The sequence below is a fragment of the Cibotium barometz genome, chromosome 26 (assembly GCF_041138505.1).
Source record: "Cibotium barometz isolate CiBa-2024 chromosome 26, ASM4113850v1, whole genome shotgun sequence".
In the NCBI taxonomy this organism is placed as follows: domain Eukaryota; kingdom Viridiplantae; phylum Streptophyta; class Polypodiopsida; order Cyatheales; family Cibotiaceae; genus Cibotium; species Cibotium barometz.
In genome coordinates, this window is record NC_141071.1 from 36,048,104 (window position 1) to 36,071,628 (window position 23,525).

The following is a 23,525-nucleotide window of genomic DNA, read 5'->3' on the forward strand; positions in this document are numbered from 1 at the left end:
ATTTTTGCAAGAGACTAAGGGATTGCTTTTATAGTGTCTACAAGCTGTTGGTTGGTGGTTGCAACCGCTGTCGGCCAGCATTAAATGCCCATGGCTTGCTAAAATAAGCAATAAATGCTTGTGCTTTTTTCATGTGAGGCCTGGCTGATGTGGTACCTTCTGATGATGGCCAACTTGTAATTACACCTAGCCGATAGGGTTTATAGGGATTGCCTATGATGCTTGGCACCATATGCGAGGCATAGGACATGACTTGGTTGGTCCTCAGGGGCTGCCCAATGGGCTGGCCCATGTGACCATAACCCTAAATGTTTTTATATATGCATTGGTTTAATGCATCTAATGGATTGACTCCACCATGCCTCAAGTATAGCAGATGCAATGCCAATCAACAGTATTTCATAATTCCGGCATTAAAGCCGTAAGTCCAGATCCACGATGCAAAGCTAGATATGGGCACAAGAGCCAACTGTATCAAGAAATTAACTTTAGCCATATCCTGAGTCCATAACTCTAATAATAACTAGACACAGGCACAAGAGCCAACTGTGTCCCAAATATCCATAAATCCATAAGTAGCTTTAGGTACTTGCAAAAATAAAAGAAGCAGAATACATAGCCACAAAAATGTCTTGCCATGCCATTGGACTGCATAAGAGCACCACTCTTATGATCCATAGGCATGCCCAAGCTAAACATGCTTCACATGTCCATATGGTTCACCAGGGCAACGACCCTTCCATGATACTATACATGCTCGCCTAGATTTCCTCTTCCACCAGACTTCACTCACCAGGGTCACCAACCCTTCCATGAGTTCACGAAACACTCACCAAGGTTACCAACCCTTCCATGAGTCCATGAAACACTTACGAGGGTTACCACCCTTCCATGAGTTCACAGAATTACTCACCAGGGCTACTACCCTTCCATGAATGAATTCCATCCACAGTTGGCGTAGACACAGCCCTTTGCCAATGAGATGTTAGATCACATGACCCTTGGCGTAGACATAAGTACCCAACCAACTAGGCATCATGTTCACTCTACCACATGCAGTCCATGTCGGTACTCAGAACATACACTTTGGAGGAGAGGTGGGCTGAAGTCTACCCTCAGATGACTTGTATGCTTTGTTCTCCAAGTGGGTTATGGGACTGATCCTGACATCTAAGGTTGGGAGGTTGACCTACATAACTCGTGTGTGGACTAGGGCTCACAATGTGGCCACATCATACGACAAATGTTCCTAAAAAGATACTAATGATGTACAATGTTACACATTGAATGATGAGCCATCGTGTCACATAGCACCTCAGTGTAGGGTGCATGTGACATTTCCTCATGGTTAGCTTGGCGGCAGGTTCATGGCTTCCAAGTAGTGCGACAATATCTGAGGTTACCCTTGGAAGAACTCTTTATCTAGCCATACGACTTCATGAGTGCCTCGGTCCTTGTACTTCGTGTAGAACTTTCTCTGTCTACCACTAGAACCATACTTCCATTTGTGGAGGAGAATTTGCTCGGGCTTGATGACTTTGGCTTTGTCAACCATCCCAGGTTGTTGCTCATCTGAGACCACCTACAAAGCTGGTCAACATATGGCTCCAACCAAGAAACATGGAAGACGTTGTGCATGGTCCAACTATCTGGTAGCTTGAGCTTCATGGAGACATCAATCATCTTTTTGATGATCGGAAAATGGCCAAAGCTTCGAAAGGAGAGCTTGGGACAACACTTGCTCGCTTGCTTCAATCTCTGCTTCATGATCCTGAGATACACCCAATCCCCTTCTTTGTAGTTGACATCTCTTCTAGACTTGTTGGCTTGCTTGGTGTATGCTGTCAGAATATATAGCGGAAATGATAACCAAACTTGGGTAGACAAGAGCAAGTAGACTGCAGAAAATAAACAGCACAAGAAACACAGAGAGATAGGTGTGTAAACTCTTCTCTATACACAAGATCCCGGAAAAACTGTGAGAAAGTGGTAGGGGTTGAGGGGCTATATATACATCCCAGATAGGGCAGTCGGCCAGCAGCAAGAGTGCCCACGACTGGAGAAAAATCCCACGACTGCATAAATGCAGTCAGCCAGCATACTGATGTCCACGATTGATAAAAAGCAGTCGGCCAGCAGCCCTGAAGCCCACGACTGATGAAGATCCAGTCGGCTAGCACTGGGGTGCTCCTGGCATCATCTGGCAGCCCTCCCACCACTAGGAAAAATGGAAAAAAATAGGAAAAAATACGGGGAGTGTGGAAAAATGGTAAAACACCTCATAAGGGCGGGCACACCCACAACAAAGGCTCTGGTGTATACAAATAGACAGGGATGACTTCTAACACCCCCTCTCAGCTCCTGGCTGTGAAACCAACCCAAGGGAGCTGGAGTGCCGCTTGAGCGTAGCCTGAGGTAGAGACTTCGTGAAGAGGTCCGCCGCATTGTCCTCCGTCGAACAATAAAGTAGCAAGATGTCACCCGCCAAGATCTTCTCACGTACAAAGTGATACTGTATCTCTATGTGCTTGGTCCGGGCATGGAAGACCGGGTTCCGAGCAATAGCTATACAACTCTGGTTATCGCACTGGATGACTGTGGGCTCCCTCTGTGGAAACCCAATCTCGCCTAGCAGCCTCCGCAGCCATACAACCTCACAAGCAGCACCACAAGCAGCCCGATACTCTGCCTCTGTCGAAGAAAGGGCAATAGTAGGCTCCTCTTGCTGCTCCAAGAAACTGCTCCGGAGCCGAGGGTAAAAGTGTATCCTGAAGTAGATCTCCTCGTGTCTGGATCTCCTCCCCAATCTGAGTCACTCCAACCTTGGAGCTTGACTCCATTCCCTCCTATGTAAAAGAGTCCCAGATCCTTCGTACTCTGCAGATACCGCAAGATCCGCAATCCTGCGTCCTAATGAGTCTTCAATGGCGTCTGCATAAAAGAGCTCAACAGCCCCACGGAGAAGCTCAAGTCCAATGTGGTGTTCAGCAACCAGATCAATGAACCAACCGGTACTGCGAGGCATCAATTGGCTCACAAGGATCTGTAACGGTTAACTTTGTGTTCGGGTCCATCGGCGAAGTAATAGGCTTGCAGTTCTCCATCCCAAAGGCCTCAAGCAACTCATGAACATACCGTTGCTGAGAGACGAAAAACCCCCTCTGGGTCTGCCAGATCTCCAATCCCAAGAAGAAGTGGAGTAAGCCTAAGTCGGTCATCTCAAACTCCTTTGACAAGGCAGCCTTCGTCACTCCAATGTGCTCCACATGACCGCCGGTGAGAATGAGATCATCCACATAAAGGATGATAAGTGTGACCATGCCGCGTTCCCGAAAGAGATACAGGTTCGGATCTGCAACCGATCTCTGAAATCCAGTCCGAATAAAGAAGGTATCAATCTTCTGATTCCAAGCCCTGGGAGCTTGCTTAAGACCATACAGGGCCTTACGTAACCTGTAAACCATCCGTTCCGATCCTGGAACAATAAAGCCTGGAGGCTGCTCAACGTACACCTCCTCCTGCAGGTCACCATTAAGGAACGCAGATTTTACATCCATCTGGTACATGGGCCACCTCTGAGAAGAAGCAAGGGCAAGAACGGTCCGAATCGTGGTCATCCGCGCTGTCGGTGCAAGGTATCCTCGTAGTCGATGCCTGGCCGCTGAGCATAACCTTTAGCCACAAGCTTGGCTTTGTGTTTGTCCACCGACCCATCAGACGCGTACTTGGTCTTAAAGACCCATTTGACACCAATGACTGACCGCTTCGACGGCCTCGGTACCAACTCCCAAGTGTTCTTCTTCTCGATGGCATCAAGTTCCACCTGCATGGCTTTCCTCCAAGTATCCTGTGAAAGGGCTTCCTTTACGGAAGTGGGCTCTTTGTCCCGCATGATACGAGACATCAAAGCATAGTTCACCTGAAGAAGCTCCGCCGTGTTGCTTTTATCTCGGACTCGATGTGATCTTCGAGGGCCGTTCTCTGTGGTCCACTCGGAGGGTAGCTTTGTGACACCTGACTCCCGAAGGGTGTCTAACAACCACCTGGGTACTCGAACAGATCGTGGAGCCTCCTGTGGTCGCGGGGCTCAACTCCAGTTGCGGGCTCAACCTCCTGTGATGACTGAGGTGGATCAACTGGAGTAGTAGACTGGGAATCATCATCAGACTCCTCTGGATCTCCAAGAAGTGGCGGCTCCTCAACAGTGGATGCTGGAACATGCTCGTCAAAGACCACATTCCGTTCCTCTCTGGATCATACAACCTGTATCCCTTGGAAAGAGAGTTATACCCCACAAATACCAGCTTGCGGGACTTGGAGTCAAGCTTCCCCCTCTGCTTCTTCGGAATATGTACATACGCGTCACTCCCAAAGACACGGAAGTGCGAGACATCGGGTTTCCTGCCAAAATATGCCTCAAATGGAGTCATATGGGGTACAGAAGTCGTCGGAGAGCGGTTAATGGTATGGACAACCGTTGCCATAGCCTCACCCCAAAGTGGACGAGGAAGATCACGATGCTCCAGCATGGTCCTCGCCACCTCTACCACAGTCCTGTTCTTACGTTCAACAACTCCATTCTCCGAAGGCGATCCGGTATTGGCCAATTCCCTCTTGATGCCATTATCTGCACAAAACCGGAAAAATATAGTCGAGGAGAATTCACCTCCTTTGTCAGCCCTGAGAGTCTTGACCTGAAATCCAGACTCTTTCTCCACCATCACGTGCCAATCCTTGAACCGAGCAAAAGCCTGGTCCTTCTGGGAAAGAAAGTAGACCCACGTGAATTTGGTACAATCATCAACAAACAGCATGAAGTAGAGAGATCCTCCCAAGGATGGTATCTGTTGTGGTCCACACAAGTCAGTGTGAATCAACTCCAATGGTTTCGAAGCCCGCCTGGAAGCCTGCTTCGGAAAGGATTCCCTGTGCTGCTTACCACGTATGCAAGAACTGCAGCGTCCTTGCCTATTACCAACATCTGGCAAGCCAACCACCATCTGGTCCCGGAAGGCGCGCCGCAAAGCATCCACATTTAAGTGGCCAAAACGAAAGTGCCACAAATCTCCGACCTGAGAGCCTGTCAATGAGGAGAGTGCAGAGAGCTTGTAGATGCCATTCTCCACACTGCCTTCCCAAACAACTTTGCCTGTCTCACGGTCCCTTAGAGCAACTGAATGCTCCTCAAATTCCACCCGAAAGCCAGTCTTGCATACCTCATGCACTGACAGAAGATGAAAACCGAGAGCAGGGACATAAAGAACACGGGAAGCATGCTTGCCCCCCTTGCCGTCGGGAATAATCTCCATCCGGCCCTCACTATGTATCGGAATAGTGGAGTTATCGCCAATAAAGATACGACCTGACTGGCGTTTAAGATCCAGAAAGAAGTCACGGGATGGAGTCATGTGCCCGGAAGCACCACTGTCGAGAATCCATTCCCGGGTATCCTTCGCGGTGAAGCCAACTGCCTCCTCGCTCGAAGATGATGAAGCGTCAGAGTCCACCATCTCTAAGTGCACAAATGCCGGAGTCTTCGCAACTAAGGCTGAGGAATCAGCACTCTTCCCTGTCCGCTTAGGGCACTTCCTCCAGTAGTGGCCTTTCTCGCCACAATCATTACAAGATCTTTCGGCCTTCAGCTTCTCTCGTTCTGGATCAGGCTTCTTCTCAGAAGACTTCTCTGGTGAAGCCTTCTCTTTGCCCTTGTTGGTATTACGGCCTTTCGACCGTTGGCCAGTTAAGGCCTCCGAACCTCCGCCGTGAGGAGGGTTCGTGAAACGTTCCTCCTGGTCCAAGACCATTGGCACAAGCTCCTCCCAAGTAATGGTGCTGAGCTTGCCACTCGTGATCAACGAGGAATAGAAAGCAGAATACTGACCAGGCAAGTGGGAAAGTAACGTGATGGCCATATCTTTGGATGATATCTCTTTCCCAGCTTGAAGGACTTCCTGCTGAAGGGCCTGCAGCTTGTTAATGTGTTCCCGCATCGTCGAAGACTTTGCAGGGTTCATAACCCGCATCTGCACTTCCAAGGATATCCGTTTCATGGGTGACACCCTGTTATACAAAGAAGCCAAGTGCTCCCATATGCCTCTCGCCAGCGTCATGTGCTTCACATGATTGATCACCTGTGGTGTGCAATTGAGGAAAATAAACGACCGGACCCTGGCGTTGACACGATCCCACATGTGTGCCTGTGCCTCTCGGTCCTTCCTCGTCGATAATAACTCCCCTTCCTCAGCTTCCGGCCGTGGCACCCCTATGATAATAAAATCAGCAAGGTCATATGACTCCAGAACCGACTCCATCATGACCTTCCAGATGCCGTAATTGGACCCGTCCAACTGACGATCCACTGGGAACGTGGGGAGAGTCGGAATCTTCACGTGCTTCTCAGCCATCTCTAGTAAATCTGCCATCGCGGAGAGTAACCTGAAAGGGTGGGTGGGTGGGAAAAAAAAAAATCTGAAAATCTGCAAGTGGCTGTCCAGCACTTTTGCCCGCCTTCCTCTTGCACCTTCTCTTCCCGTTCAGCCCGAAACAGTCCACCAATCAGCAACCTGTTGCTCCCCCTCTTGCTCAGAAAAACGCCCAAGATCTCCTAGAGCCTAGGGCTCTGATACCATGTCAGAATATGCAGCAGAAATGATAACCAAACTTGGGTAGACAAGAGCAAGTAGACCGCAGAAAATAAACAGCACAAGAAACACAAAGAGATAGGTGTGTCACAAGATCCCGGAAAAACTGAATGAGAAAGTGGTAGGGGCTGAGGGGCTATATATTCATCCCAGATAGGGCAGTCGGCCAGCAGCAAGAGTGCCTACGACTGGAGAAAAATCCCACGACTGCATAAATGCAGTCGGCCAGCATACTGATGCCCACGACTGATAAAAAGCAGTCGGCCAGCAGCCCTGAAACCCACGACTGATGAAGATCCAGTCGGCCAGCACTGGGGTGCTCCTGGCATCATCTGGCAGCCCTCCCACCACTAGGAAAAATGGGAAAAAATAGGGAAAAATACGGGGAGAGTGGAAAAATGGTAAAACACCTCATAAGGGCGGGCACACCCACAACAAAGGCCCTGGTGTATACAAATAGACAGGAGATGACTTCTAACATATGCTTCCCGAGCTTTGGTGAGGTGCTCCTTTCCTGAATCAATACCCAATGAATATCTGTAGATCTCATCCACCTCCTTGACGTCGATAAATGCAATCTCTATGCATCCAACTTCACCTTTTTGACGATTCTTCTTTTACATTTGACCAAATAAAATAACCTTTGTACCAAGAACCATACAATGTGAACTCATCAAACTATCAATGGTCCATGCTCCCCATCAATCACAAACTGTCCATCACTATAATTTCCAATACTAGCTTGGCTATGATGTTAAGAGAATCATTTCATCTCCCCGACTTTTGCTCCAACGGATGAGTGGGTAGTTTGGAGGGAGTATGTTATGACCCTAAAGGTTATAGCATGTTTGGTGTGTATGTTGAGGCTAGGCTTATACCTGGGGCTGCCTAGAATGGGTTGCATAGAGAATAAGTGACTTATGAGCAGTTATTGGCAAGGTACTATATTTATAAATGTACTTTTTTGCTTTATTATTAGCCCAAGCGCTATATGAGTGATTTATTGGCTCATAAGTGCTTATCCCTATGTAGTGCGCATGCCCATTCAGGGATGCACATGGATCTGTCTTACCAGTGAGCCATCTTTTTAGGCAGGTTCAGAGGGCATGTTTGGGCTGATGGACTGTAATTTTGGGTAGCCGGACACTAGACAATAGGGGACATATATGGAGTAGTCTTGCAAAACACAATACAATGATCTACAAGCACCTCATGAGATAGTTCTAGTTTCTCACACATTGATGGCTCTTGTATCTTTTGGCCACTCATGTGCACGCGCACGTGTGTGTAGCTAGATGTAGTTGGGATTTGTTTTTTTGATGTCGATAAGGGAATGCTTTGAAATGTTCATTCATTGATGTAAGTTTTATTGGTGTTTATCTGGACATGTTTTGAATCACGATATGCTTTTTGGATTTTAAATCTACATTCATTCACGTCAGCCTTACTTTAGAATGATGCTGAACTCCTTACCTTTTTTGTGTGTGGTTGTGGTGGGTCCTCTTGAGTGCAGATTGCTGGAAATACTGGCTCTATAGCAAGGACATGTGCTGCTGCCTCTGTGGGTCTGCATCTTATTGAGGTGACAAGCTCGGGTGTGCATTCTGTGCACTTTTTTCATGGCTACTAAGCTCTTTGCAGCATGCGGATGTGTGCAATTGAAGTTTATCTGCTCCTACTTTTGGGTCCTGGTGGGGCAAGTCAGCTTGAATTACTGCTTGCATCATATGATCTCGATCCCTATAGTTGCTTGAAAACTGTCTCCATAATAGAGGACAATGGTTTCTAAGGCTGGCTTTGCAAGTAAGGACAAATAAACTGACAAACAAGTATCATGTTTTGAATTTTGTAAAGATAATGCCACCAAAACTATGGTTTGTAAGGCTGGCTTCTCAATTTTTCGGGGCAAATGCCAAGGAAACGCACAATGTATGCCAGGCCTACCATTCGGCCATCAGAGGTATCTAAGGTTCTTTTCACAAGGTCTGGTCAAGATGCGGGTCATATACTCATGGTGGGTGAGTGGTTAAATCTCTTTGTTGAGGTCCAGGGCCTGAATCTTGTTGGGCCTAGTTATCTCTAATAGACTGGGTTATCCAGGATGGAGGATTTCTGTAGTTATCCGTGACCTGGTGGACCTCGATTACATATTATCAGTTGTGTGTGTGAACTTGAAAGACCAGAGGCACCTTTTATAACCAATGAATATTATGTCAATTAGGTGTGGAACTTTATTGGCAAGGTTTATGAATCTTCTCTATGAGGAGCAGAGAAGGAAGAATAGATCCAGGGGTGATGCAAACAGAGGAGACCAAGCCTTCTTCTCTAGGGACAAAGGCAAAGTGGACTCTTCAGAGGGTGACACCAAGAAGAAGAAAGGAAAGAGTCATTACTGCCACAAGCTAGGGCACTACATCGAAGAGTGTCAATAGAGACTTGCAAAGCTGAAAGCTGATGAAGACTCTGCAAACTCTGCTACTTCTACGTCCGATGAAAAGAAACACAACGCAACCAAATGAAAAAGCAAACCTAGTCAATAGTTGAGGATGATTGGGCTTTCTAGCCACACTATCACTATGGGGGGGAATGTTTAATATTAATAGTGATTAATGTGGGAATAAACAAGTGCTAGCACTAGGTGATTTGTGTAAACTAGCACTCTAGTGTGTGTAAGCTTAGGCTCTAAATAATGTGTGAACAATTGCTAGAGTGTGTAAGTTCTTTGTGTGAAACTCTTAAAAGGATTTTATGTAAGCATTGATGCGTGGCAAAGTGACACCTGTTAGGGACACTTGGCATCATGTTTGATATGTGGCATATGTGGTGGCAACATAAACTTCACCTTTGTAAAGGGGGTCTCTCCTGTAAAAAGGACCAAATATTATAATACAAGTATGCTTAATCTTTCAGCGTATCTCGTGTCCACTTGCTAATCTCTCTTGTTCAACTCTTGTGATTAACTCTAATCTCCAACACCCACTCCCCATCTAAGCACTAACCCTAACTTGGGTTAGTTCACGTCAGTGTTGCCAAATGTTTCTGAAACGGTAGGTATGAAACGGGTTTCATACGTTTTGAAACGTTTCCTAAAAGGTAAGAAATGGGTCCAAAAAGGTTTCAAAAAATATTTATATTTTTAACTTGGAATATACAAAAAAAATATGTATTTAGTCCTATGACATAACTTATAAGGGACCACACAAAGTTCACCATGCTAGATGCAATTGAAAATATATGGCTCACCCAATCAAGTTGCCCTTGTAAAAATGCTCCAAATTCACTCTATATTACTCAAGGCAGGTAGCCTTAGGCCTCAATAGAGCAAGAGGAGGAAGATATGCAAGAAATATTGAGCACATAGTAAAAAGCGTGCTTCTGTGTGAGCTCTGCGGAGAAAACGTATATACACCAAGGAGCACACAGGGCTTTCACAGGCACACTATCATTGGCCAACTGGTACACATACCGTTGAGAAACGGGCAAGGAACTGCCTTTGGAAAACACGCACGGAAAAAACATACGAAATGATGGCAATGTGGTCTAGGGTATTGTTAAAATTGGGTTGCAAAAAAACAAGTTTCATAAAGTACGAAACGTTCGAAACATTTCGTACGTTTCCATTAAGTAAGAAACGCGTTTCTATGCAACACTGGTCCACGTCCCTAGCCCTAACCCTAGGCTTGTTGAGACGTAACATATTTCCCTCCTCGTGTTCAATTCACATCCTTGTGAATGCATAAGGAGACAAGTCTATGTAAGCCTTGATTCGGACATCCGTCCATAGCATCTACTCAAGTCTGTTGCCTCTTACCTAGATCAGTGTAAGACTACAAAGATCCAATTACTTACTATCAATCCAACTCTCATCCAAGAGCTAAATCCCAATAAGACATCCAGTCTTAAAGTGCAACAAGCTCTACCGTATCAAGCCTGGCACAGACCCACAACACAACTCAACTGTCATACCAAATGGCATCTTGCATTAGTTGTCAGCAAATACTAGTCTACTTAATGCGCAACCAAGTCATAATGCCATGTAGTGTAAGTACAATATTCTAACCACAAGATCTCCTCTATTCAATCCTCATCTAAGACTGAACAGAGATTGTATTTTCACACATAACCAGTTGATACTCACATCTACTTTAGGGTAAGCATAAAACTCCCCACCATTATTTTTTGTGTATATTCCAAGTTCTCAAACAGCCTGAAGACAACATATGGCTTTTAGCTACTTTTCACCCCACTAAATTGGAATGAACTTAAAGTTGCAAAAGGTCTCTATATGGCATAGACCAAGCCCAACGATCATTTGACCTAGAATCGAAACCCTAACGAGCTTTCATAGACCTGACATCACATGCATCGCATGATCATGATAGATTGTGGCTAGCGACTCACCACCCGATTGTAGGGTCCTCCGACCGCAACCTGAGGTTTGATCGTCGTCTGCGAGATACCGATGGTCCCAATCTAAGGGTCCTCCGAACGCACCCCTGAACTTGAGGTCTGATCGTCTGCTAGGTACCGATGGTCCCAACCTAGCGTCCCATACCACTAGGCTGAACCACCCACCTGCCATGAGGTCTTGCATGTCCCTGGTAGCCCTCCTATCTATCGTGTGGATACCTCAATGACTCTTAAGTTCCCCTAAAGTTACTTATATAGCAATACCTTGGCTATTATTGACCGTCGCTTCATTTATAAGCTTTTAGCCATTTATTGGCCCTAGGCTATTAATTATAAGCTCTTAGCCAATCTCGACTTTAGTCACAAGTAATGTTGCATAAAAACGCGTTTCGTACCTGGTGGAAATGTACGAAACGTTTCGAACGTTTCATACTATATGAAACACGTTTTTTTTTTCAGTCTGATTTTAATAATGCCCTTGACCACATTGCCATTATTTTGTACATTTTTTCTGTGTGCGTTTTCGAGAGACAGTTCCCTGCATGTTTCTTGACGGTATGTGTACCAACTGGCCAATGATAGTGCGCCTGTGAAATCCCCATGTCATCCTTGGTGTCCTTGGGTCTTGTGTGTTGGGTGTTGGACTCACACACTCACACACACAAACCTGCACATTAGGGTTAGGTGCAGGATGGAGAAGCTCACACAGAAATGAGAGAGAGGGAGAGAGAGCCAAAAGTGTGGTATTACAACAAGTCAACCCTTGCATGTGTGCCACATCCATATAATATAGAAGTACAAAATATTATATGTTAGAGTGTCCTTTCACACTTGATATCCAAAGGGAAAAACCACATGGAAAAAAGTGCCCTTGGTTAAGCCCTGTTCACACATAGCACTACCATAAGTGAGCATATGCCTACAAATCCTCCCTGTAGTGGAAGTGTGAACCTGTACAAGGTAGCAGATCACTCTCTGTATGAGAGTAAGCCCAAAGCTTTGCGGAAAGCTTCAAACTTTTCTCGAGGTAAAGCCTTTGTGAATAGATCTGCAACATTATCCTGTGTAGGGCAGTAAGATAAACTGATCTCCCTGCATGTAGCCTCTCTCTGACATAGTGATAATGAATCTCAATGTGCTTGGTACGTGCATGAAATATTGGATTTCGTGCCACGGCCATAGCACTCTGGCTATCAGTGAGAATGGTGGTGGGTGTCTAACACTCACGAAGATCAGCCAATAGTCTCCTCAACCATACACAATCTACTGTAGCTGTAAAGACTGCCCTGTACTCAGCCTCACAAGTAGATGTGGCAAAAGTGGGTTGCTTTTTACTCAACCAAGATATGCATGAACTGCCAAGAAAAAAACAATTCCCACTGGTGGATTGCCTGGTATCATAATCACCAGCTCAATCTGAATCACTGAATGCATAAAGCTGCAAGCTGCCCCCCCGGGATAGAACAAACCAAGATCGAGGGTACCCTTAAGATAACGAAAAATGCGTTTGACTGCTTTTGCCTGGGTTGTGCATGAATTTGCTCAACAAAGACACCCCAAAAGATATGTCTGGCCTCGTATTACACAAGTAAATGAGGCATCCCACTGCCTGGCTGTAAATGCCGGCCTCAAAAGGTTCTCCAATATCATGCATAGTAAGCCGTACACCTGGTTCTACCGGAGTAGAAATGGGCTTACATTCATCCATGTGAAACCTTTTTAGCAAACTTTTTATATACTTAGTTTGCTGCATAACAATGCCATCATCTGTATGCATAAACTGTATGCCGAGATAGTAATGTAAAGGCCCCAAATCTGACATATCAAATTCAGCTTTCAAATCAGCTTTGAAATCTGAAATTTGTGCTTTGCTAGTACCTGTAATGAGCATGTCATCTACATATAAGATGACTATGAGAATATCGGCATCGGTTTTCTTTACATACAATGTGCTTTCAGCTGGACTATTCACATAACCTTGGCTGGTTAGATGAGCATGTACCTTATCATACCAAGCTCTTGGAGCTTGCTTCAACCCATACAATGCTTTGTGTAGCCTGCATACTTTATGTTCTTCACCAGGAACTACAAAACCAATGGGCTGATTTACATATACTTCCTCTTGTAAATCCCCATTTAAGAATGCAGTTTTGATGTCCAATTGATGCACTATCCATCCTTTATGTGCAGCCAATGCAATCACTGTGGTCATTCTCGAAGTAGGAGCAAAAGTTTCTTCATAATCTGTTCCCTTTTTCTGGGAGTAGCCTTTAGCCACAAGTCTTGCTTTGTACCTGTCAATAGTACCATCAGACTTTCTTTTGACTTTGTACACCCACTTTGTTCCAATGACATGTTTGCCTTTGGGCAATTCCACAAGATCCCATGTATTGTTCTTCATGATAGAAGAAATTTCAGCTTGCATAGCTTGCAACCAATGCTCATTCTCTTGTGCTTCTTCATAAGAAGAAGGCTCTTCTGAATCAAAGAGACCACCCATTGCTAATGCAGACTCTCCACGATGTATATTCAAAGCATGGCTGGAACTAGCCCTTGTTCTACCTGTGAGTGGAGCTGCAAGTTTGCTTTCTTGCAAAGTTTTCAGCAACCATCTTGGCACTGACTTGGCTGTGTCTATGACTGTTTGCTCTTCCTTGACAAGATCTTCCGCTTCTTCCATAGAAGGGGACTGAATGGTTGGCTGTTCCACATGTTCTACATGAGGATTTTCTTGTGTAGGGGCTGGCTGATCTGAATCCCCCCTAATTGCAATGGGTAAAAGTCCATCAAACATGTCCTGTATGCCTGTATCATTGCTTTTATACAAGCTGTCCATGGGCTGTTCTGAATTTTCAGCAAATACCACATCTCTACTTACAAAAATCCTTCGTGTATTTGGATTATAAAGACGGTAACCTTTGCTCTCATTGCTGTAGCCCACAAAAATGCATTTAATTGCTTTGTCATCTAGCTTTGTTCGGAGTTGTTCTGGCACATGTGCATATGCCAAACACCCAAATGTACGCATATAGTCCACTGTTTTCGGCTATACCAAGCCTCAAATGGTGTTATGGTTTTCAAAGCTTTTATTGGACACCTGTTCAACACATGAGTTGCACACATTATAGCTTCCATCCAAAATTTGTAAGGCAACTTTTGTGCTTTCACCATGTATCTTGCCATCTCCATGAGAGATCTATTTTTCCTTTCAGCTACACCATTCTGCTGCGGTGTATAAGGCACAATACATTGGTGTTTGATGCCCTTTTGAAGTATATAATCCTTGAATGCATTTGACATGCATTCTCCACCTCTATCTGAGCGGAGTGTTTGGACTTTACATCCACACATATTTTTAGCCATTGCTACAAAGTGTCGAAAGCATGTATACACATCTGCTTTCGCTTTCAAGGGGTAAGCCCAAGTAAACCTGGAGTAGTCATCAATGAATGTGACGAAGTAAAGATGCCCCCCTATGGATGGTGTCCGCATTGGACCACATACATCACTATGTATGAGCTATAATTTACTTTCAGCTCTAACAGCTCCATCTTTGGGGAATGGTTTTCGTTGCATCTTTCCCAAAATACACCCCTCACATACATGTCTTGGTGGAGACTCAAGAGGCGGCATATTGTCAACCATATGATGCTTTTGCAAAAGCATCAAACTCCGAAAATTTACATGCCCAAAACAAGCATGCCATAGCTCTGCCTCATGCATAGCAGGAGTGTGGGCAGCCACTGTATTTGCATCATAAGTACGCTTGTCATAGCTATCCAGCTTATACAAGCCTTTGTATCGTGTTCCAGAAGTGACTATTTCATAACCCTTTGATGGGTCTTTTACCAAACACTTCCCGTCTTCAAATTCAACCTTTAAACCTTGGTCATTTATGGCTGAGACGGAGAGCAGATTTTTCTTTATCCCTGGAACATACAATACGTTTTTCATACAAATATTGGCACCATTGGTTGCAATAAGTATGACATTGCCAATTTCCTTTACTGGATATGTGGTATGATCTGCACATGATACAGTGCGGCCATTTGAAGCATAAACCAAGTGCTGAAATACATCTTTGCATGAAGTGATGTGGCTCGAAGCACCACTATCAAAATACCATGATGCATTCTGTCTGTCAGATGCAATGCAAGACATATCAGTGTCTGGTGTGCCACTAGTGCATGTGACCAAAAAAGTGTACACTTCTTGGATTACATTAGCTGATTACTGTGCTTTGTTATTAGAAGAGTCTGCTACTGCATTGCCTGCTTCTTTCCTTTTCTCTTTTGCAATCCGCTTCCTACATTCACTGATGTAGTGTCCAGGCTTATGGCAGTAGTGACATTTGTCCTTCTTTTTGGGCTTGTTTGCATTCCCTTTGTCAGACTTTTCACCACCAGAAGAGGGCTATCCATGACCAGCCTTGCTAGACTGTTGTCCCCCATGCTTAAAGCTCTTTGCTTTACCCTTATCCTTGGCTGTAAATGCCTTGTCTCCACCACGGTTGCTCGATAAGTTTGCTCTTGTTTGCTCTTCCTGCAAGAGTAAACCCACTAGCTCTTCAAAAGTGACGGGATCACCACCTCCTCTCATTGAGAGGTTGAGAGAGGTGTGAAAGCCCAAGTAGGAAGGTGGTAAAGAATGAAGAGTGTTGGTGACCATCTGTTTGTCTGGGATAACCTCATCAATGTTGAGCAATTGTTCCTGCAAATCTTTCACTTTGTTGAGATGATCTGCCATGGAGTTACCCTCATCCATAGAAAGAAGATCCAATTGCCTCTTCAAGTAGGCAACTCTTGCCTCGTTGCGTACCTGATACATTGCTTCCAATGTGTCTCATGCAAGCTTCGATGTCTTGCAAGAACGAATGTGCGGAATAATAGTCCTTTTCACTGAAAGGGCTATCAATGACATGGCCTGTGCATCTCTAGAGTCCCATCTCTTCTGCTCTTGTGTGGAAGCAAGTTCTACATTAGGAGCTCTTTGAGCACCTCCCCTTTGAGGCGTGGCTGGCTGTATGGTAAGTGGGCGTGTGTTATCACCACACACGATGCCCCAAAGCCCTTTGGCTACTAGCAAATTACGGATCATGAAACTCCAAAGGGAGTAGTTAGATCCATCCAACTTGTCCTCCTGGGTGAGCACACCAAATACATCTGTAGCATTCTGTGCCATGTCAACAAAATATACCTGCAAGCAAACCAAGCACCAATGTGCACTGCCAGGCAACCAAATGTCTTGTGCAAATGTACGCCTGCAAACCAAAGCAAGTGTAAACCTGCACCAAATTGTCCAATTACACACAATGTGTATACATACGCGACAAATCTCAGCTGTAATGTGCAATTACATGCTCCAATCTGAAAATCCCCAATTTTTATGCACTCCAATCGCTTCAATATGCATCTAATTGGCCAATTTTCACAAAAGCCCCAAATTTCTGCAACTGAAAGAGGTTCAATTTGCTGATTTTGACCTCAATTTTGAAAACCCCCAAATTGCAAGCAAAGCAACATGCCCAATTTTTTTAATTTGTCCTGAAATTGAGAAATCTCCCAAATCACTCGAACCCTTTACCGCATGCACTGTAGTGTCTGCAAAATTGTATTTGACCCGCACTGCAGTGTCTGCTAAATTTGCATATTTTTACGTGAGCAGAATTCTGTCAAAATTTGCATATTCCTACCTGTAGCATGATCAGTCGAGGGCGTTGCTGGCCACGCGAGGTACTGGTCGTGCACCGGTGTTCGAGCAGCAGCAGCCAGGCGCAGGCGAAGGTGGAGTGACAGTGAGCCGCCGGAGCGCAGGGTCGACAGGGAGCTCACAGGCCAGCAGCGGGGCACAAGTGTTGAAGGGACCCTGCAGGGCGGTGGAGGGCTGTCTGCAGGCCGACGGGGAGCTGGAGCGTAGGCAAAGGTGGAGAGCATACAGGCGCGTTTGTCAATGGGCCAGCAGCCAGGCGGAGGCGTGCAGAGTGCACCGGAGCTGCAGGTGCCGACAAGGAGGAGCACACGGAGTCCACGCAGGTCAGGCGGGCCAGGCGGAGGCGGTGGTGCAGGGCGAGTACAGAGGTCGCAGGCAAGTCGCCGGTAGGCCGGAACGGGCCGGAGTCGACAGCTGGGCACTTGCGGAGCAGCGACGGCGTCCGGAGGGGAGAAGCGACGGTGGCCCGGCCGAAACGAGGCAGTGACGTGTCGGCGGTGGCTTTGGGCGGCCGGTATGCAACGTCGAAGGTGGCCAGAACGGAACGGTGACGGAGCAGGGGTGCCGCTGGGCGGCGGTGGGCTTATGCGCACTATCGCCGCCGGCTAGGCAGGGAGGTGCCGCCCGCGGGCTGAGCGGTGGTGGTGGGCTCCCTACTAGGGCTGTCGGCTTTTGGTGGCTGGCGGAGGCGGAGGCGACGGAACTGTCGGACGGAATCGACAGACGAAACTGCGTCGACGGAATTGTTGGACGAACGACGACGACGGAATTCTGCAAAGCGACAGAAATCTGTAGGTTTTCTTCCAGCGGCAGAATTTCAGGGCCAGCTCCCAGCTCCTAGCTCTGATACCAATTGTTGGGTGTTGGACTCACACACTCACACACACAAACCTGCACATTAGGGTTAGGTGCAAGATGGAGAAGCTCACACAGAAATGAGAGAGAGAGAGAGAGAGCCAAAAGTGTGGTATTCACAAAATGCAAGTCAACCCTTGCATGTGTGTCACATCCATATAATATAGAAGTACAAAATATTATATGTTAGAGTGTCCTTTCACACTTGATATCCAAAGGGGAAAACCACATGGGAAAAAGTGTCCTTGGTTAAGCCCTGTTCACACATAGCACTACCATAAGTGAGCATATGCCTACATTGTGGAGGTCTATTCAAGGGGTAATTTTCTTTTATGCTTTACGTACATTTTCTTAACAGAGCTCACAAAGAAGCACGCTTTTTACTCTGTGCTCAATATTTTTTACATATCTTCCTCTCCTTGCTCTATTGAGGCCCAAGGTTACCTACCTTGGGCAATATAGAGTGAATTTAGAGCGGTTTTATAAGGGCAGCTTGATTGGGTGAGCCATGTATTTTCAGTTGCATCTAGCATGGTGAACTTTGTGTGGAAATGTTTCAAAACGTACGAAACCCGTTTCATACCTACCGTTTCAGAAACGCCTGGCAACACGGGTCACAAGAAACGTTTCGAGGTTTTTTTCGTTTTGAGGTTTTTGGGGTTTTGTTTTGAAAGCTAAAAACATAGTGTAATGATGAAAAAATGGTGTCTTCTTACACATCTCGGGAAACCATCCTTATTTTGGTGAGGCATTATGGCAATTTTGCTTGGTTAGATGCGGCATGCCACAAATGGTTTAATCAAGGATTCTTAAGCAATTGAAGAAGAGAAGGTAGAAATTGGGAAAGATTTGAGACATTGAAGGATGGTAAAGAAGAGAGGAGAAGAAGAGAAAAGGAGAAGTTGAGCAAAGGATAAAAAGAGGAAGGAAGATGAAGAGGAGAGAAGAAGAGAATGAAGGAAGGAGTAGAGGTGAAAGAAGTAGCAGAAGATGAAAAAGGGGAGGAGGGAGGCAGGTGAAGAAGAGGGAAGGAAGGTGATGAGGAGGATATGGAAGAAAAACAAAAGCAAAAAAATCCCAGAAAAATCGGGGAGGGAAAAAGAAAAACTAAACCTGAAATTTGGGCAAAACTGTCGTACTTTCGAGGTTTCGAGGTTTTTAAAAACTGGTTTGAAGTTTCGAGGTTTCAAGGTTTCGAAAGCTAGGAACAGGTTTTTTTGTTACTATGAGATTCTCGACCTCATTGTGCTAGCGCCCTTAGCCCACGTGTGAACCCTTGGGTCCCCGTGCCCGAGCTAAGCACTAGTTGGTCCACGTTGCTAGCCCTAACCCTAGACCTGTTGGGACGTAACAACCCCCCTATATGAAGGCCTTCCTATGCTCACTTTCCAATGCTATACATCCATTCCAGATCATCCCGTGCATTATCAGCTTTTCCCAGCAGCTGCTCCATTTGCTTAAAGCTGCAGAATAGCTCTTGCTGGGTAGATTATAATGTCTTTGGCATATTGCTCTTATATGTCAACACTCTGCATTAGATGTAAATGTCTCTTGCTTTTGAGGAATGTTTGCATTTTTTTTTGTTTTCTCAACCTTCATGCAGTTTGTCATTTGTTATTTTTTGGCCAGCCTCTAGGCTTTCAAATTGATGATGCAAAATTGAAGCGTGCTGGCTTGGATTATTGGCCGTATCCTGCGCTTTATAGTGGTGTTTTTAACTTGTAGTTTTGTTGTGACCACACAAAATGTTAAAAGTGTTGAAAAACAAAACTGTACTTTCTGAATGGAAGCTGCAACATCAGCATATGCAGGCTCCATTTACAAACTTAGATTTGGTCATAGAAGAGAATGTGCGCTAACACATGGTGTTTTTGTAGTGTCCTCTCAGGGCACTTTTTCCAAAAAGTGATGTAGCAGGAGTAATTGTAGGTGTGCGTGCATGCATGTGCATATATACTTGCACATGCACATATGTGTGGCTGTGGTGTGACAAGGGTTAGGTGGAGTGCGGGAGTTGTGGGGTGTGGGTGGATGGGAGAAGGCAGTATGTGCATGTGTGGCTGTGGTGTGGGGAGGGTTAGGTGGGGTGTTGGTGGATGGGATAGGTGGAGTGTGGGTTGATGGGAGAAGGCGGTATGTGCATGTGTGGCTGTGGTGTGGGGAGGGTTAGGTAAGGTGTTGGTGGATGGGAGAAGGCGGTAAGTGCTGTGTGGGTGCATCCACATCCCTTTAAGCTTTTCAAAGGAGATACAGAAAAATGGCCTTCAGCTTCTCAAAAGTGTGTCAAGTTACATCTTTTATATGTACTCTTGAGCTCATCCTAACATGTTATATGTGACATGTTAATCTCCTTGACATCAAGGTAGATTTGTTTTTGTGAAAGTACATAATTCTTGGAGTGAATTTATGCACTTCTTCAAGCAACAGGTACTCATGCTATGATCAATCAATATTGGGTATCACTTGTACAATGTTGGTGTCATCATCAGTAATAACTTTAAGATGGAGAAATGCTTGAACATGCAGGAAGGTGAAAAGAGGCTTGTGGCGTTCACAAAACGAGGAACATGTTTGTACACGGTACTCTCTCTCTCTCTCTCTCTCTCGATAGTTTTGTATCACCCAAGTGAGATAGCTTTGTTTTGTTTCTATTTTATTTTCTGTTCCATGATGAGATATGCCATGGACATTATTGTATCAATTTGGTCTCGTAGGCGTATTGGGTCTTTAGTAGATGCTCTCTCTCTCTCTCTCCCTCTCTCCCTCTCTGCCGCCCCCCGGTGTATGTATTCTAGCTTCACAAATCACATCAATTTTGTACTCCATATTTTTGGTCCGCTCTGGGTAGGCCTTAATAGCAAGATTGAGTTAAAAGAGATATTTAGGCCTTGTGTGAAAAACAGTGGGAGTGATGAAAAAAAATAGCAAAACTTACTAAAATTTTGTTTACTTGGCTTGGCAGTGATTATGAACAAAATCAAGTGCACTCAGTGTAGAAAGTGCTCTTTTTAGATACTTTGAGGGTTGAAGTAGAGGTTTATCATTAGAACAACATGTGTATGCTTCTTACAATGTACAGGATGCAGCAGAGCCGCGCAGCATTTCTCCACACATGGAGCCGAGGTCTATTCCTAACTATGGGCTCGAAGCACCCATCATGGCACTATAGGCTCCCAGTGTGGCTTTTCCCCCCTCCCATGATGTAGACTCTCTTTGAGAACGGTGAGCCAAAGAGGGAGTTCTCCCCCTTCCCCATTTTTTGTTACACCTCGTTCGAGGGTTGTACATATCACTCCACTTGAGAGCTAATTTATAGTTCACTTTTGCGGACTTTATTTCTTTTTTGACTAATACATGATATTTTCTAGGGGAAAAAAAGGATGCGGGATAGAATAATATGTTGTATCGAGGTGGAAGTTTACGGATATAAACAACCCTTGGATTTCCAGGTTATGCATCTTGATAGGACATATGTGCTAGGTGCCCCCGCGAGGCCACAATGAGTGATTATCAAGTTTGGGGACGACCGAGTGGGCCTCCTTAACATTTACGCCCCTAACTACATGGCAGGTTAGGCGGACTTCTCGAGCATGATTTGGTAGGGCCTCCCTCTGGTTGATTTTTGATGTATGGGGGATGACTCTATTATGCTGGAGACCACGAAGAATAGTCTAGGCGGTAGCCAAGATACTATTTCTGGTGTAGAGCTTGCGGCCTGGGAGGAGCTTGTCTTCACCATGACCCACATCTCTTGGAGTTGGGCGTAGCCTTAGGAGTTTGAGATTCTCCATATCTGATAGGAGGAGCGCCATGACCCACATCTCCTGGAGTTGGGCGTAGCCGTAGGAGTTTGAGATTTTCCATATCTGATAGGAGGAGCGTAGGACCCAACCTCTCCTATTTGCATTGTTTCTATGTTGATGAGTGGGCCTATAGACGAGGCCGCTTGGTGTGTATTTTAGCCGGCACTTCCTTTTCAGGCCATTCCCCCATTGTTCTCTCTCTAGAGGACCCTTGGCGACAAGATAGTTAGCAGAGCCTTTGCATACTTCAGAGCTTGATCGAGGTTCTGGAGATCTGCAAGAGGATAGAGGAGCCATGGGATTGCTTGGTATTTCATGAGGGCACAACGGTGGTGACTTTGGATACTACGCTTAGCGAGATTGGCGCCATTCTCTAGGAGGCAGCTTAGACCAAACTATCAGAGTTTAGAGAGCAGGAGATGAGCCTCCGCTTGAGCGTAGCCTCCCTTCAACGCTTGCAAGACCGCACACCGAACAATCCTTGGATTAAGGCTTAGATGGCCAGAGTGCGCATTGAGATCAATTCCATAGAGGAGAGAAGAGTGGTGTACAGATTCCATGCCTGCAAGTCTTTCTAGATTTAGGCCGGTGACAAAGGCACATGGGATTTCTTCGAGAAGACACAACCTCATCATTGGAGGGATGGCATGTGGAGGCTTAGATGATCGAACGTCACCATTGTTTCTAACCAGCCCCAAGCTCGAGCCACAATCACTAGTTTCTTTAGTTCTCTATTCATTGTAGAGCCTCACACCGATACAAGATGCGAGAGAGAGGGTTTGGCAGCATAGTAGTGAGGTGGTCCCACCAGATCTCTAGAGTTTTTTGATGACACCCTTCTCTTCTGAGGAGATTGCAGAGGCTTTGCAGGCGCTCCCTAGGGGCAAATGCCGAGGTGAGGATGGGCTTCCATTCCCCTGTTTCTCATCACTGGTGGGTGCTCATGGAGGGAAGCTTTCGAGTGGCCTTCAATGAGATTATGATTTCCGGATCTATGCTTGAAAGACTGGTGGAGGGCTTGATTCACTTGATCCCCAAGGAGGGAGGTGACATGTCGGAGATTCGCCTAGTGGTGGAGACCTATCACCCTCTTGGGAACAACCTACAAATCCTAGCCAAAACCATCGGCTGTCGTTGACTACAGACCCACCTCCCAGATCTAATCCATGGCACGCACACAGGTCTCATCTAGGATAAAAGCATCTTGGATAACATCTTCACCTTGTGAGAGGCGACTGCCACGACCCGTTTATGTTAGCAGGACTATGCAGTTCTCCTTCTAGATTTCGAGAAAGCCTACGACGAGGGAATTGGGGTGTTCTCAAGGGGACTATGTGCAGGATGGGCTTCCCCGTCACCTTGGTCCGAGGTGCCTCCGCCCTTCATTCGGCCTCTCATAGTCCGGTCCTTATCTAGGGTGCTCGGAGTGACATGTTTCCACTTCCTCGTCTAGTTCGCTAGGGATGTGCCCTTCCTCTTCCTCTTCCTCTTCCTCTTCCTCTTCCTCTTTGTGGCGGAGGCAATGAGCAGTTTTTAAACTTCCTAGAAGACCGGACTATAGGGCCTCAAGCTTCCTATTAGATCTCAGGAGGAGCTCCTTGATTCAAAGTTCCCATATGACACAACGGCCTACCGCTTCGGAGGTGTGGAGAATCTCTAGAGGTTCGTGGGTGCAGTCAAGATCTTTTGCCGAGCCTCAGGCACCACAAGTCGTGTGAAAGCCATGTGGCTCAATTGCTATGACCCTGTATGTATGTGACTCCGTGGAACATGGCTTTTATGACGAGAGGGTCTGTTCCAAAGTCGGCCAATACTATGGCATGTGGCATTGACGGCTCACCCTTGATCATGTGTGAGAGCATTATAACGTGCAGTCTCTCCACTCTGCGCCAATCCCCCTCTCCTAGGTCCCCCCAAGTCTGGTCCGAGAAAGACGCCCCATACATCATGGTTGTGGGTGGACCAAATTATCAAATAGCCAACATCTGGTACAAGGTTCGTGGAAGTGGGCTTGAAAATAGTCTCTCCAAATGAGCAACATCAGCATATCCTTGTGCCAATCGTGTGCCTAGGTAGCCAGGTGCATAGTAAAAAGAGGGCTCAACTT

At 45.9% G+C, this 23,525-nt stretch overlaps 1 protein-coding gene across 2 annotated transcripts in view; it reads left to right on the forward strand.

Moving 5' to 3' along the window:
- Positions 1-23,525, forward strand: part of AGL26 (tRNA (cytidine(34)-2'-O)-methyltransferase) — a 44,760-nt gene that overhangs the window by 15,477 nt on the left and 5,758 nt on the right. Inside the window, exons 3-6 of one of the 2 annotated variants that reach the window (XM_086820530.1) lie at positions 8,155-8,223; positions 19,245-19,303; positions 19,982-20,042; positions 20,142-20,195. In XM_086820530.1, coding sequence (XP_086676656.1) covers positions 8,155-8,223; positions 19,245-19,303; positions 19,982-20,042; positions 20,142-20,195 — 243 coding nt within the window. The remainder of the gene's footprint in view (positions 1-8,154; positions 8,224-19,244; positions 19,304-19,981; positions 20,043-20,141; positions 20,196-23,525) is intronic. The other variant, XM_086820531.1, reaches the window with a different exon arrangement.